Source organism: Neolamprologus multifasciatus, chromosome 3 (genome assembly GCF_963576455.1).
Source record: "Neolamprologus multifasciatus chromosome 3, fNeoMul1.2, whole genome shotgun sequence".
Classification (NCBI taxonomy): Eukaryota; Metazoa; Chordata; class Actinopteri; order Cichliformes; family Cichlidae; genus Neolamprologus; species Neolamprologus multifasciatus.
In genome coordinates this window covers 25,418,479-25,434,300 of record NC_140441.1, presented here as the reverse complement: position 1 = coordinate 25,434,300, position 15,822 = coordinate 25,418,479, and the positions used below count along the sequence as shown (strand labels likewise).

Below are 15,822 nucleotides of genomic sequence, written 5' to 3'. Positions count from 1 at the left end.
ACATCTGACACACACACGTTCCTACACATTCTTCCTCCCATCTCAACGGGCTATGAGCTCCTGATAATGTCAGCTACCCAGGCTGTTCATCACAGAGCTGACGCAACCGCAAGCTCTTTAAGGCTCCTGAAAAGAACGCACATGCTAGCAGAAGATGCAGATTAATTACTTTGTTGGAGGGATAAGCACGACTAATGTCGACTAGATGATTAAAGGCTGGTGCCCTCATCAGCAAGCAGCAGAATAACCTCTGGTTAGAGTAAATATTCATACTTTCTGACTACACAATGCCCGTTAGCTGCTAAGATGTTAGGAGCTAGCTGCCACTAGCTGGAGCTCTAGCTCCAGTAGATGACAGCACGACCGCTAACCAGAAATGCCCAGACCTCCTGCTCCATAGACACCTTCTTGAAGATGTACTCTCTCCAGAGTGTCCTGGTCTCCTTCCAGTAGGACATGGATGAACACCTCACTTTGGAACAAGCATCATCATTATCGCACGAACCACCTCAGCCGGCTCCTTTAAAGGTAGAGGAGTAGCAGCTCCCCTCTGAGCCCTGCCTGCTGCTCTTTATATGAAGCACATTACTGTATCATTCTTTCACATATTAACCTTTGTGAGCTCGGCCATAGGTGGGGGTAGGAACTCAGACTGACGATTGTCACGTTTCATTAAAAAAGACATGAATGTAAAAATGATATCAAGACAACTGATTGATTATAATTTGAAGAACAAGTGCCAAAGGTCAAAAACATCCTCGTTTCCCCCGACACTAGATGTTGCCGCCACCTTAAACATCATCTTCCAGCTGCGAACCCTTTTTGCTATTATGAAAAATGTCGGCTAATGATTATAAAACTTATTCAAAATGAAGGATTATTAGAATGTCGATATGTCAAACGTTATGAGATGCTTTTAGTAATGCTTCTTTTAATGAGGTTACATTTAAGAAAAGCCTTCCATCATAAAGTGAGTGCCGCATGACACGGTGGCCGTAAAGTGGGATTATATTGAGTTTACCTCCCGCATAAATCTCAGCGCCCTGCGTGCACAAAATGGCCTTCCACAGCTGACCATCTCACACACACACACACACACAGTCAGCTGTAGTTGACTCGATGATTAGCCCAGACTGAGCGCTGCTCCACATATATCAACCCTGTCTTTGCACTTTCATAGCTCCATTTCTCTGCCTCAGCCTCTCCTAAGGAAATCTAAATAAATAAATAAGTAAATAATAGATAAATAAGTAAATATAAATCACTTCTAAAAGGATGCATAATTACATAAACCTTCAGGACAAGCTCAGCTTACACCTCACCTCTTTGGACTACTGCATCGCTGGCTGCAGGCCTTTTTGTTTTGTTTTTTTTCCCCAAAGAGTGTTTAGATTTAATTACAAAAGTCTACAGTAGCTGATTTCACTAATTAGTGCCTTCGATCACACGAGGCTGATCTCATTACAGAAATATGTTTGTCTGGAATAAAAATGTGCACAGCGATGTGGCTTACAGGGAACACTGCCAGCACAGATCATCTCTGCATGGCTTTGTGTGCCAGTATTAAGATTTGGTGCGTTTTAATCTGCTGATTGTGGAGGGAAATTATGAGGTCTGTGATGCGGAGCAGAATTAAAAACAACAAACAGAGCTTTAGAAAAACAAATTGGCAGCACTTGGTGGTAGAAAAGCAGTTAAATCGATTGTAAACCATTTTCGGAAGTCTGTTATTGTTGGTAAGTGCTGCGTTTTAGAGCATCACTTAGCAAGGCCGTGATGGAGGAAGACAGGACGCTTTCACTGCTGCGCTCAACTCTAAGCCCCTAACCTCATTCTTTCAACTTTCATTAGTTTAAATAAAGAATAATGGTGAGGATGCACAGAAAAGTATTCTTTTTCACTCTCTAGCATTTGTCCTGTGGTTTGTAACTAAAGTGTTTGAGCCCAGCTCTATAAAATCGGAGTTCTCCATAGTACAGAAAGCAAAGGGTTTGTTGAAAATCTATAACCTGTCAGTATGTTGTGACTGAAGTGAAGTCTCTGCGCTGGATTTTTAGGATTTGAGCTTATGAGTGGAGCCAATCACAGGTCTTTCCCAACCAGATCAGGTGAATAGTCCAGAGTAAAACAAGAGAAAAGTCATGGGACGTAAAGAGACTGAGTGGCCGCCTTCTTTAGATGGGCCTAGCCCAGCGTAGCTACTGTGGCATCACTCATAGTTTCTGAGCATTTCTGCTTGCACCCCCACCCCAATGTGACGACAAGGGGCAGGTATGACTGTGAAACCCCATGCTTATTGGCTAATACTTGTGGTTTATTATCCAATGAGAGTGCAGTTTCATACTGCAGCTAATCTCTCATTTTGATGATAGTTCGACCAGCGTTTACAAAGCAGACTTTATTAAATCATCCAAAATGAGTCAAACATATGAGGAAAGTGTTGACATGATGTTGTGTCAGTATGTTTTATATAAAAATCTGTTCGTGTGGTTTGAAAGGAAAGAGCCAGTCTTCCCACAGTACACCTGCACGTGCCCATCCTTAATTTAGCCCAGGTATTTATGTCTGTGCCACTTTAAAAATAGCCTGCCTGCAGGGCTGACATTTGGGACCCCATTCACACCTGTCCACCACAGCTACCTTTGGTCACACTGTTCAGCACTCATGTACAAACCAGTGACAGCTCACTCACATGCATGAAAACACTGCGTTCTTTTATGTACGGGGTATTTATGCTTGTGATTCAGGGCTAAGATTAAATCCAGAGGAAGACAATAAAAATAATGTATATACTGCTGTGAGCACTGAAGATGCAATTATCACTCTGATAACTACCAAAAGCCATAAATCTATTTATAGCCATGTCGATTTTGAACCGCGAGCACGTCAGTCCACCTGTCAGGCAGCAATGACTGTTTGCACAGAGAACAGCAGATGCACCCTTTCCCCCTCTGCAATCAAAAGCTACAGCTTCCAGAGTCAACAGACCACAGGTCAGTACTTATTAAAAACACACACAGACACAGCCCCTGAACTGCTCCTGCTCATTTCATTTGCTGCGTTTTTAAGCTACAATAATCCGTCTCATCATCAGTTTTTGGTTTAATTAACATATAATGCATAAATAACTCAGTAAAATATTCTGTGAGGTTTGCTTCCTGTTGACACAAGCTGCTGTGATTTAACTACACTGACAGAGAGAGCAGGAAATGTCACAGGCTGCTCTCTGTGAGCACTGCTGAGCTCTCCTCTTGATCACACTCAAAAACTCAAAAATTAAAAAACCCAAATAAATAAACCTCTTGCACCGACGCCACTGTTCACATTTGTAAAATACTTTGGAGAGCTGCTGACGTGATGACATTTCCAGGATTTGCACATGAAAACACTGACGGCGCTTATGTAAGTCCTCAATCACGACACTTCTGACAGACTGGAACAGCCGCGGTTGAGCCATATGAGCTCTGAGTGGACAAACAACACTCCCATCAAGGCTCGTCATCTCAAACAAGTGTCAGTAAAGAAGAAAATCACAGCACTTCTGAAACTACGACTGTTGTGTGTGTGTGTGTGTGTGTGTGTGTGTGAGTGAGAGAGGCAAACTCAAATCCACACTAATAAAAAGGTGTTCAGCTGTCAGCTACACCTAAAGGAGAGAATTAGAAACATCATCTTTTCCTTTCAGCCTCTTAATGGCAAAACTAGAGCTTTACAATGAGGAACTATATTTTCAGCTATGTGTGTCTGACATCACTTTCCTCACATCAGAGCTCTCTAGTAAACAACAACTGCACCGAGTTCCTCCACTGAGGTTTTAAGAGTCGATAAAGTGACAGGACCGAAGTGGAGGAGGCTAACGGTTACAACACACAACAGGTGTCACCAATATTTAGGAACCACCAGCACTCCACCCCCACCGGCCCCCCTTATAGTCTTTAAATACACCCCACCCCTCAAAAAGAGATCCGGAGCCCTGAACTTCAGTGCCACAGGGATGATTTGGGAAAATGACGTAATGTATCCTAAACACACCTCTAACAGGCCAGCTGACCACTGCTGTGGCACACGCTTGGATTGGATTTCTGATAAAACCAAACCACAAAAAATTCAATTCATATCTGTTAAGAAAAAGGAAAAACACGAGCTAATCAAAGTAAATAATCCGTGGAAGAACAAAGCTGGATGAAACGGTTAACTGGCACCAGCTGAATTTGAAAGAAAGGACTGCATAAAGCAACAGACTCAGCCAACAGTGACTCATATTTGGGGAAAAAGCAAATGAAGATTCACATTTTTCCAGCTTGAATTGGTTAAGCAGTTACTGGATGGATGGATATCAGCCAGTGTCAGGTAGAAGTACTGGACGAGCAGTTCTAAGTTGCATTTTCGGTCTGAACCTGTACCCGGCATGAATTTATCAGCCTTCCTTTCTGCTGCTTCTCTGTGAAGGATTAACAGGCTAATACTTAAAGATCCTGCTGACAACAAGGCCAGCGCTGGCCGCCAATGCAACACCGGTGTGTCCCGACCTGTGAATTTATGCCTGCGTTTAGAGGATATATAAGGGACTAGGACACCTCGTCCAGTCAGTGTGTGTGACAGTGTGTGCAAGGTGCCAGGTGCCAGATGCCAGTGAGATACGCTGGGTGCACGTGGGACTTTAACAGGTGAGTGAACAGGTGGGGAAAGACAACAGCACTCCACCCATTATGGTAACGTTTAAAGATTTAAGGATGAGTTTTGTATGGACATATTGGATAAGCGGCATCATCTGTTGCATTTTGATCTGATTCAGAGCACTCAAGTTTGCCACCTTAGAGATTGGCAATCGCTTCCAGATCAGGTATTCCATTTATTGTCTGTCCATGTCTGAAGACCACCCAAGGGACAGGATGGCTAACCTGGTTTAGTCAATCACTCGCTCTGACACAACCATCTGTCTGAGTTGTCATATTAATTGCTTCGACTCCGTGAGGAGGAGAGGAAACATCGTGTCCTTCCCAGCTCCATTATGCTGCCTCACATTGTGTTCCACTGCTGCGTGGCTCCAGGTTGCTGCACTACCAGAATGATGATGCGAGCCACAAATGCCAGCCAAAATTTAACAGCGTACCCTTACAAGCGCAGTCTATGCATGAGTGTACAATTTGAACTGGAAATGCTGGCAGCTGCACAGATGCTGTTTTTCAAAATGTAAAAAATACAAAAGAAAAGAAAGGACAGAAAAGTGGATGCAATTATTTAGAGGACAGATTCTTGGCATTTTCCTCAGTTGCACGTCATCTCAGTTCACTTTGCAGTGTCTTCGGGGACAAATGATTTAAAGTTGTCTGGTAGCTTTTTGTGATTCATGCTTTTATATAAGCTCCTCTGTCTGTCACGAAGTAACTCAGCCACAACAGTGCGATACAATTATCAACAGGCCGTTGTCAGCTATCATCATTATCAACAGTTTGTCCTGAGAGGTTGAATAACCAAATCAAATGATCCAGGGTAAAGTTAACCAACTTGCAGTGCAGAAGAAGAAACTTGCAGAGAGCAGGGGAAACCCAATCAGAGAGGTAATAAAATCAGCAGACAATAATGATGCCCACACAGATGGAACTACAATGAAGTAAACATATAGAATCCATAATTGCCTCTTTGTGCCTTTTAAGGGACATTTATTCCTCAGTGACAGAGATATCACGTATATTGTACATCATATGATTGTCTTGCAGTGTTGTTGGAACATAATCATTAGAGACAGATGCATGAAAGATGGATGGAGAACTTCTCGTCTGAAATATGAAAATTTAAAGTGCCTTCAAAACCCACCTAAACGCCAGCAGGTGGCAGGTTGTCTGGTTGTAAATGTAAATCTATGAGAAAATTACATTTACACATCAAATTAATTAATTAAGTAAAACTTATAGACCTCAGAATGTGAGTCATGTGACCTCTAACATGATTTATAGTGGCTAGTTGGGATTTCACGATAAGAGACATTTAGTAGTCTGTGCCAAATACCATGTTTCTCACAAAATGGTTGCTTATTAGCAAGATATATAAAATATATACAAAGTAGGAATGTCACCAGAACCGATACTTACGGTACTTGTTTTTCTTTGGTAACGTAGCCATTGGCAGGGTATTTACCGAAGTGGTCTTCCAGACCTGAAGGGGGCAGTATAAAGCTACATGTGTCCTAGTCTACCCCTACATGCTGAACGGACGCCCACATCATCGGATAATAACTGATTTCCAAATTGCAATATGCAAACTTTTCGGTTTTTCAGACCAAGGAAGGAAATCCTTCCAATTTAGCAAAGCAGCTAAAAGGCCAACATTCAGATCTGTTTAAATAATAGTAAGTTTAACTTCATATTTAGAAAGATACAAAGTGTCATCCTTCTCATTGTATCCTGAAATGCACTATAATGTTTAGTTTGAGACAGCTGCATTACTGATGTGAAGTCAGCTTTGATCCACAGGGTAAAATGTTTACGATAAAAGCTAATGCTAACATTAGCAGGCTACTCGGCAAAGATTCTAACGTTTTATTGTTTATTGTCAATAAAATATAATGTTGATAAGGAATATTTTTTGTCTGAATACACATTTTGTTTCATCTTTCTTTAATTTCATCTTGAATTAGGAACAAGCTAACTCTACTCATATTAGCACCAAATACTAAATCTTTGGGATTCATTACATCCCCAACACAACATTAGCCACTGCAAACGGTTCAACAAGTGGCGCGCTGGTTGATTTCTAAACGGCAAAGCTGTCTCAAACAAAAAAGTAACGTGTGTTTCAACATAACACAACATACTTCCATATCCAGCTATCGATAATTTGGGGCAAAGCAATCTCAGCGGCTTTGCTAGTTGCCGTCTTCCACATGTAGTTTTTCCTTGTGCTTGTGGGTGCCCTTCATCATGCAAGGACACACAAGAATACTTGTGTTGTCTCCACAGTACCACCGTGTTTTCAGGATTTTGGCATCAAAAAGTATAAGTATTGGCTCTGGTGACATCCCTAGCGGCTATATCCATCTTCTACATACAGTCTGTGGTATTTGGATCTAAACTGGCTGTGGCAGGAGTCAGAGATTACAAAAAGCAATTAAATGACAACCATCCAATATTTGTTGAGTAATTTCACCCAAAACTACAAACTCACAGTGCAAACAAAAGGACTTGATTAATCCTGTGGCTGATATGAATTTCAGTGTGAACCTTCATACCAGATAACACAAAAGCCAGCCAGCAGTCTTGTAAAGCTCTCTTTATATTGCCAGCTATGTGGAAGCAATGTCTGATGTACTGCTTTAATTACTTGAAAAACTACCAATCAAAGTGAAAAGTTATTTTTTCACAGTGCTGTTACTTTAAATTGTCAGCTGGGGTTTATATAATAACCCTTATTTTCTGCTGGCACTGCAGCACACACACACACACTCGCGCCATCCTTATCTTGCATTGTTCACTCTATTACAGCTTTCAGCCTCTTTCTTGTTACATGAGTGAGCAGGTGAATTGACTGCGTGATTGATGGTGGAGAATAAAGGTGAGTGTACAGGTTCACGGTTGGCGGTGGCGGCATGTCGACTCTTTTGTCGTTTAATGAGCTCTGGACTTGAAGACTGACGGTGGGGGAGATAAATTGGTGTAAGTGGTTGCGGAGGATTTATGACAGTGCGCCTGCGACTGAGGATGGGGGGGGGGGGGGGGGGGGTTGGTGGTGGCAGGGGGTTGTTTCTAATTTCAGTAGGCAAGTTCTTTCTCTGTAATAAGAGGCAAAACTCTCCAGGCAGATCTGGGGTCAGCTAATTCCATCTTAACAGAAACCTCGACCATGAAAAAAAAACGGTGTGTGAAACTGATCCGAGGCTGCCTCTAGGAGATGCGCCCCAGCTACAATTCTCAGCATTCATTTAGCCAAAAGAGCAAGTCACAGATGACCTTGTGATTTTGACTTTGGCCTCCATTAGAGAACCACAAAAAGGCTATTGAATCCTCGGTCCAGGCGATCCCACAACTCTGGTTTCATTTTGTTATTTGCGGGTTGTGAAGCTAAAGCCAGAATGAGCACACATGACGGCTGCTTCGTCATTCCTCAGTTTGCATCCATGTGGTGAGCTCAGACATAAGCAATCATTGGAGCAGGCCAATGATAAAAAGCCCACATCTATTTCAGAAGGACACACGAGGGTAAAATTAGTCAAATAAAAATTAAGTTTTCTCGCCATTTAATTTTCTTTTTGGTATTTATTTTAAATATGAGCTGCTAGAACTCTTCTTGACATTAACCATTAATAAAGACGCTGTTTTAATAGGAACCTCTGTAAGTCATTTTGCATGAATATAGAACCTGGGCGCTGCTGCTGTGCAACACTCGACCCATAAGCTCTTCTTAAAACCTTTAATAAAGTAAAATATATACATTTACAGCTGACTGTCAGTTAAGTAAATAACTCTGTTATTTTGCTTTGGTTTTTGGTATTTGAAACTGGAGCTGCCTCCACAGAATAGCATACAGCTTTTAAAGCCATTATAAAGCACATAATGATATCCCTGTGACCTCAGTCCTATCATGAGGCACAGACTCACCATCTCATCCTCTGCGGCCTATAAATATCTGGTGCATCCAGCAAGCACTCAGCCCTAACATTATGAGCTTAGCTCACTTTTTATAAAGACAGGTTCAGGTGTCTCATTCGTCTCATTACTACATGAAAACTCAATAGCATACACACTGCCTGGACCTGAGGTGACATTTTGCAGGTGTTTGGCCATCTGTCCTCTATGTGTGTTTAGTTACCGAGGGGCACGGCGCTTGGCGGGCTTCTGTTGTCCTCTCTCTTGCAGCATTTTCTCCGTTTTCAACACCAGGAATGAGCCTGAGGAGTACGAACAGCTGAAACTGGGAGGTGTGAAACTCAAACATACCTGCGTGCTGCTTTAGCTCAGTTTGTTTGCACGCATGCACAGAACTGCAAGGCAGCACCGCTGTGGTCACTCCGGCAGTTTTCATCTACTATTTTAAACCCTTTTATTCCATACAGGCTGTGATTAGATCAAGATGGCGGCTCTCACAGCTCATCAATCACCATTTCTTCTTTTGCCGCGTGGACTCCGACGCTGCGCCATGCTCGTATCATGTATCTGCTTTTACCATTACAACACTCTGCAACAACTTTCTACCTTCAGACTGTTTCATTCCTTACAAGAACTCACAAATCATGCAGTGCATACAGTTTAACACCATGAAGAAGTAGCCCTCCACACACACGCACACACACATAAGAGATACAGTCCTCAGCCATTCCCACAGCCTCCTCGGGCTCCTGCGCCTGCACTAAAGCAGTTTATAGAAGCCTCCCTACATGGACACAGCTTCTGGAATAGCAACTGCTATTTGATCTGACTGCGGGCTCTCTCACCTCTCCGCTTACGTTGAGCTCTCATACAGATGCACAAAAACAGATACGGTATACATGGACACAATTTAAGAGTAAAACTGAAAAAGTTCTGCAAAGTTTGCTGGGCAATTCTCTTGTTTTAAGAAATGTCTTATTTAGTGATCAATACAGATGCCGCTGAGATACGACAAAGGGCTTTATTGTGATAAAGTGTTGTAGAAGCAGCAACTATGTTTCAGATGGCATCCCTGTCAATTTTTCTTTGGCTGCGAGCACCAAAACGTCTCCTCTGAGCTCCTAAATAAGTGCAAGCTCCACAGGTCTGGGGAATTAAAACACACTGCGATCACATTAGCGGTGTTACTGTTCCTTCACATGTCACATGACTCTGAGTGAATTATGGGAGGGGAACGTAAGATGCCTCTTCTCTCAGATGCATCTTGGGTAGAGAAGCACAGGCGGTGAGCAGGGATGAGTAAAGGTGGCCTGATGAGCCAAATTACAAATCAGATCTGCAATAAAGATGCAAATTATTATAAAGTGGAGCAGATGAAGTCTCTAGAAAGACTCTCTGCTCTATTCTGTTACCTTTTTTCATCAACTCACTTGACGATATATGATGCAAATGCTTCGATGATGCTGTGATTTGAGTCTGCTGTGTTGAGTTTAACGATGAGTATCAAGGTAACAGACAGCAGCCAGGCTGCTGAAGCATTAAAAAGTTGATAAGTAGCTTTTATGTGGAGCTGTGCTGCAGCATTGCTGACATTTAAGGCATAATTAATGTCGCTAATCTTTGGAGATTCATTTTTTAACATGAATGTCCGCATGATGCTTTTTCAAATCGTCGTCTCTGAGGAGGTCCACTGCTTTAGCGCCGTCTCTGAGCATCAAGTATGAGATATCAACGACCCTGGTCTGTCTGCCACACTGGTGATCACTCGTTGAAATGTAATAAAATGAGATTAGACAAGAATAGGCTGGATTATTCAGCCTGCTAAGATCTCTCCTCGCCCACACAGAAGGACTTTACATTAGGCTGAGTGGGGAAATATCACATTACTCAATCTAACGCTATAACAGTTGGCTCTGATGGTGGACGCTGTTTGGACCACTTCATTTTGCACCGTGTGAAAGAAAATGTAACACAACAGGAAAGCAGAGAGAAAAATGTTTCACTGCAAATCTTAGAAGCAGAGTTCATAATTATGATGTTGCACCACATTGTAAGTCTGTGTGAGAGTGTATATTTTTTTTCTCATTGATTCTGCAACAATGACAATAAAGATGTTAAATAAAGATCTGATCTTAGAATTAGGTTGACGATCACTTAATGTGAGATGACTGGACAAACTCAGTGCTGCTGTAGAAAATGAAAATAAACAAACACTATGATATGATAGACTATGAGAGGCTTCGACTTAATAATAGAATTCTTCTTTAAAACATGTCTAGGGGCTGTTGTTGCGTTTTTACAAAGGCCTCGATGTGCATGGGGGAACTGATTAAATTTAGCCCAAATTTTTAGCAGATTTCTCTTTTTCTAACATGTTGTGCGATTTAATGTGTTTTCCAACAGGATTTGTGAAAAAGGGTTTTCTATATGATTATTTTCCCTTTTCTAATTATGCTTCTGGTTGCAGGACAAGAATATGATGTGTTGTGTTGGAGTGGGGATGACACAGATACCTGCATTTTACTCCTGATTGGGCCTCATCACGCAGAACTTGTCCTCCCCTGATACTTCACCGAACACCCATTCATTAGATCTCGATTAAAATAGTGTGTTAGTGTAATTCAATTCAATTGTATTACTGTAGCACTTGATCACAGCAGTTCCCTCAAGGGGCTTGATACTCTAAGGTAAAGACTCTACAATAATAGAGAAAACAATCAGAAGATGAGTGAGCACTTTGGCAACAGTGGGAAGGTAAAACTCCCTTTTAACAGGAAGAAACCTCCAGCAGAGCCAAGCTCAGGGAGGGGCGGGGCCATCTGCTGAGACTGGTTAGGCGTTGAGGGAAAATACTGAAAAGGGGAAAAATCACAGAGTCTCTGTCTATAAACTTACCAGCTACTGATCCTAAAAAAATAGCAACTTAACTTGAAGACACAGCTCGACTTGGCACCACTCTTATCTGTGATTGGTTAATACTGAATGTTATTGTCGCCTAAGATATCGATCCGTCTTTAGTACGGCTGCACAGACAGTTCTGTGTGGGCACATGGAAGCTAGGCTAAAACTAGGTATCAGTTTAAGCCACCTCTCCTATATTACCAACAGTGTGTCAGTGTGGGGAAAAAATAAATTATTATTATTCTTTTTAAATACTTTTCAACTTGCCCAGTCTAATTTCTTCTGTGTGTACGTATACTGAGCTTTTATTGCTAACAGGTCAGCTAAGCACACGGCTGCTGATAACCTCATGTAATGGATATTTTTAGATTACTGCTAACATGAGCGTCACCAGGCAGCTTTACTTAGTGAATTAGCAGCTGAACTCTTTAACAATGTGAAACAGAAGATGACTTAAGTCATAGCACTGAATCTTTATTCATTTATTTTTTTTTTTTAGCATAATGATAGTTTCTACTTTCTAGTTATCTCAGTGCTGCATGCCAACAGAGGGATCTACTGCACAGGAGGACGAAAGCATCGCCTTTTCAAATACAAAGCCATTCCATGTGTTCTTGTGAGCGCAGTCTTCTGCAGTCCTCTGCAGTCCTCTGCAGTGAGAGTAAATCTTTAAACAGATATTGATTGCGCCTACAGCAATCACTTATTTTTGCAGATGCGGTGGAGCTGGACCTGTCAGCCCGTCATCTGTTTGAGGCAGACATCAATAAAGCTCCGAAAGCCCACGAAAAGAACTTCTGGCTCTAACCGGACCGGTTTCCTCCATCCACTTGGATCAGCCCTCCTTATTTCCAGGATTATAGTTGCTTTGAGGAGAGAAGCTCGCCAAGATAAGATGCAGCCAGATCTCATCACTCCGGCCTTTCATATCTCATATTTCCTTCCGACAGCTTTCCCCTAGATGCAATATCTAACACAATTTTTGCCAGCTCCTCTTAAATCAAATGCCTCGTCCAAATCAAGTCATGAATCACTTCTTAGCAAAGAAGGAGCCATGCTCTATGATAAATATAAACCAGTGTCAGCATGTACAATTCAGACACACACACCATTTCTAATGTGTGGTATCAGATTTGGCATCACTGTGTGTTGACAAACATTTTACTACTGCAGCAAGTGGTGAGCGGCTTTTTCCACTGAAATTTCAGGGACAGAGGAGACAACAGGTGCTTCGAGGCTTCCCTTTCATATTCACGGCACTGCAGAATGAAACGACGGCTATATTTATGGGCTGATATCAGCTCCTTAAGCTAGATTTTACATGCCAAGGAGAGCAGTAGAGTACCATGACCGGCTCCCCGGGGAGGATGAGGGGTGAAGACTAAAGACTCGCTGGGCTGTAGAGGTTTATTCAAGGCCTGTTTTATGACCCTGAGCGTAAAAGGCTGGTGGTCTGCATGAGGCAAAGTAAGAAAGGCAACATTTATAATCAGTTTAAAAAAGGCGCAATCACAAGAGATGGGCAAATATTCCAAAAATGGTGGTGAAGGAAGTTTTCAGAGAAAAGACACAGCGATAAAGAGAAAGTAAGCGGGGGAGGGGGGCAATTTGGAGCCAAGCAAGTTAAGAAGTATTTTTAGGAAGACGTTTATTTGTGGGTCTGTGAAACCAACCCGGGGTGTATACTTAACAGCCTTGCCATCCATCTCGCTCTCTCTCTCCTCTCTGCTACCATCTGTTGAGGTCTCTCAGCCTGTCACTGCGCTTCAGCTCTGGGAGACATTTTTCATTGACGGAACAATTCTGCAGATTCACTGCAGCTGATGCCGTAAAATGTGCCCGTTTCACTGATCTATACCCAGATTACAGGTTAGATTAGGTTATGTCTTTGAGTACAGTAGGATATGGAAGCAAGCACGGCCCCTACACTTCAATAACTGTCAGAGATGAGAATAGGAGCATGTGATTCCTAAAATACTCAAAAAAATATTAGACATATTTCACAAAGGTGATTTTTCTTTTTGCTCTCTTCAGCTCAGCTGAACACAAACAGCAGCTGGAAGTTATGTTGAACTTTTCAAAGGATTTATTGCTGATTTAAACCTCATTAGTCCAAATGTGTCATCTTTAGAGTCAAGTCATGTGCCATCTCTGCATTAGCTGAAGCCAAAGTCTCTGCTTTTACTTTTCTTGAGCCAAACTGTACAGCAACACAAGAAAATCTTTAAAAAAAAAAAGTGAAACATCAACTGTATCACATTTTATGAGTTTCTTTTGACTATATTAAAACATGTCTTTGTTTAACAGGCTGTGAGCAATAAATTATACAAAAAAAAAGCCAAATGTAGCTAAAAATGATACAACTTAACTCTCATATATGCACATTTATTTTTACTCTCTTTTTTCCAGATTCAATGAAAAATCGAGCTTAAAATTTGCTGGTAATTATTTCTGGTTTTACATGATTAACATCTCTATGAAATCATGTTAACTGAACGTATCCTTGCTCCCTTTGCATTTCTGACATGCCAGCTAGGAAGAGAAGGCTAATGACTTTGAGTCAGGTGCGGCAAACAGCTGAAACTTCCTGTTTAATTTGAACATGTTTCGGTAGCTCTCTTTCATTATGTGAAACAGAAATCTTCCTGAGGGCTATTTCCAGCCCGGGCTTCCTGGTAGGTGAAGGCTGTGGTCATCCAACATGGCGACCAATTACCAACCCTTAGAATCAAAAATACCAAACATGAAAATCAGTTCAGTCTGTTCACTGAACTGAAACATCGCAGTGGGTCATTTGTGTGCAAGGTGAACACCTCAAAGACAAAAGTGTAGCTCATTAACCTTTGCCGGTGTTGTTTTTGCCCCAGTGTGCCGTGGCAGACATCACCTGTGTCACTTGACTTTTGCTCCAGCAGCTCATTAAACACACCTGTCATGCTCTTTCTCCATGCGACCTTAAAGGTTGGCCAAACCCCACCCGCCCAACTCTCGTTCAGTATGGGTTTCAAAATAAGATTAAAGACATACTTTAAGAGTTGTTGCTTTATTTTTTAAGTAATGAAATGTAATATTCCTCAGTAACATAAGAGGCTGTTTTAATAGGACGTTGTGGTATAGATAATTAAAAAAGGCATACTTATATTGGTCTAAAGTAACTTAACAAATGGTATAATTATTGTGAGTATTTCCCCTCTGCTTTTACGCCATCCTTTGCATCCTGTGCGCTTTTTCTAATTTCTAATTATCTCCAGGTTGGCTTAATGTCCTTATATCCCTATAAACTCGCGTGTACTTTAAAAGTTAAGTAAAAAATGCAGGCAAAGTAAGAAAACAAAAACCTTCGGGAGGTGGTAATATATTTAGACAGTCTGCAAGGCAATCAGGGGTAACTGAAAGACAACACTGAGAAAGTTCCACAGCCTAAAATATCTGCCCACACAGCTTCAAGCAGGACTGAAGTGCCAGGTGTGAGGCCAGCGAAGGCGCAGTTTCATATTAGACTTCACACAATTAGACCAACACCACTGACTCCCAAATTAAATTCAGTCTGCCTTGTTAACGTGTTAAAAGCATTTTTTTAAAGCGCCGCTCACTGACTTGAATGCGAGCGAAGAGGTTCGATCTGTGCGTAATTACGCACGTCGGTACAAGCGCTACTCGAAACCGCTTTATCCAAACCTACCTTCCGCTGCTGCTTCTCCCAGGCGGGGTCCAGCAACAGATCCCTGTCCCAGTCCTCCTCCTGGGTCATGTACGCGTCTTCATGTTGGATCGTGTAGGAGTTGGTGTATGTTATTTGGGTTTCGACAGCTGTCATGGTTCCGCCTCAGTCAGGACTTTACGCGTCCCCCTCAGCTTATTGGTAAGAAAAAAATAATCAGCAATAGAAACGACGAAGATGACGCCGTGAGGCCAAACAACCTCCTTGAGACTTAAAGGTCTCGCTTTCGTGGGGGGAGAGAGAGTTAGGGGCTGCAGAGACCAGACTCCACTGGTGCGAGGTGCCTGTGCGGAGGTGGTGCTCCCACTACCAGAAGACCTTGCTGGCCGGTGCTCCTTTCCTGGTCAAAAGTGGCACACGTGACCGCACCCCAATAAGTATGGGAACGGACAGCGTGGGTATCAGGTTCTGGGCCTAAAAAGGTGTGAAAGGCGGGGTGGTCTCCCGCGGGTAGGGATGAGGGGGCTCGTGAGTGGTGTGGAAGTATGTCAATAACGCCTCCTTTCAGCAGAGAGGTTTTTATGGCCTGTGCAATGCACCTGTTGCTGTTAATGATCCTCAATGGCAAAGCCAGGCCTCTGTGCTTTCAGCCTACCTACAAATTCAAACAACTGAATC

The 15,822-nt window shown here is 42.2% G+C and overlaps 1 protein-coding gene across 1 annotated transcript in view; it reads right to left on the bottom strand.

The window, feature by feature from the left end:
• The window catches only part of actn3b (actinin alpha 3b), a 37,207-nt gene extending 21,631 nt beyond the window's left edge, over window positions 1–15,576 (bottom strand). Inside the window, exon 1 of the mRNA XM_085154835.1 lies at window positions 15,166–15,576. Coding sequence (XP_085010961.1) covers window positions 15,166–15,300 — 135 coding nt within the window. The 5' untranslated portion in view covers window positions 15,301–15,576. The remainder of the gene's footprint in view (window positions 1–15,165) is intronic.
• Between the last annotated feature and the right edge of the window lie 246 nt (window positions 15,577–15,822).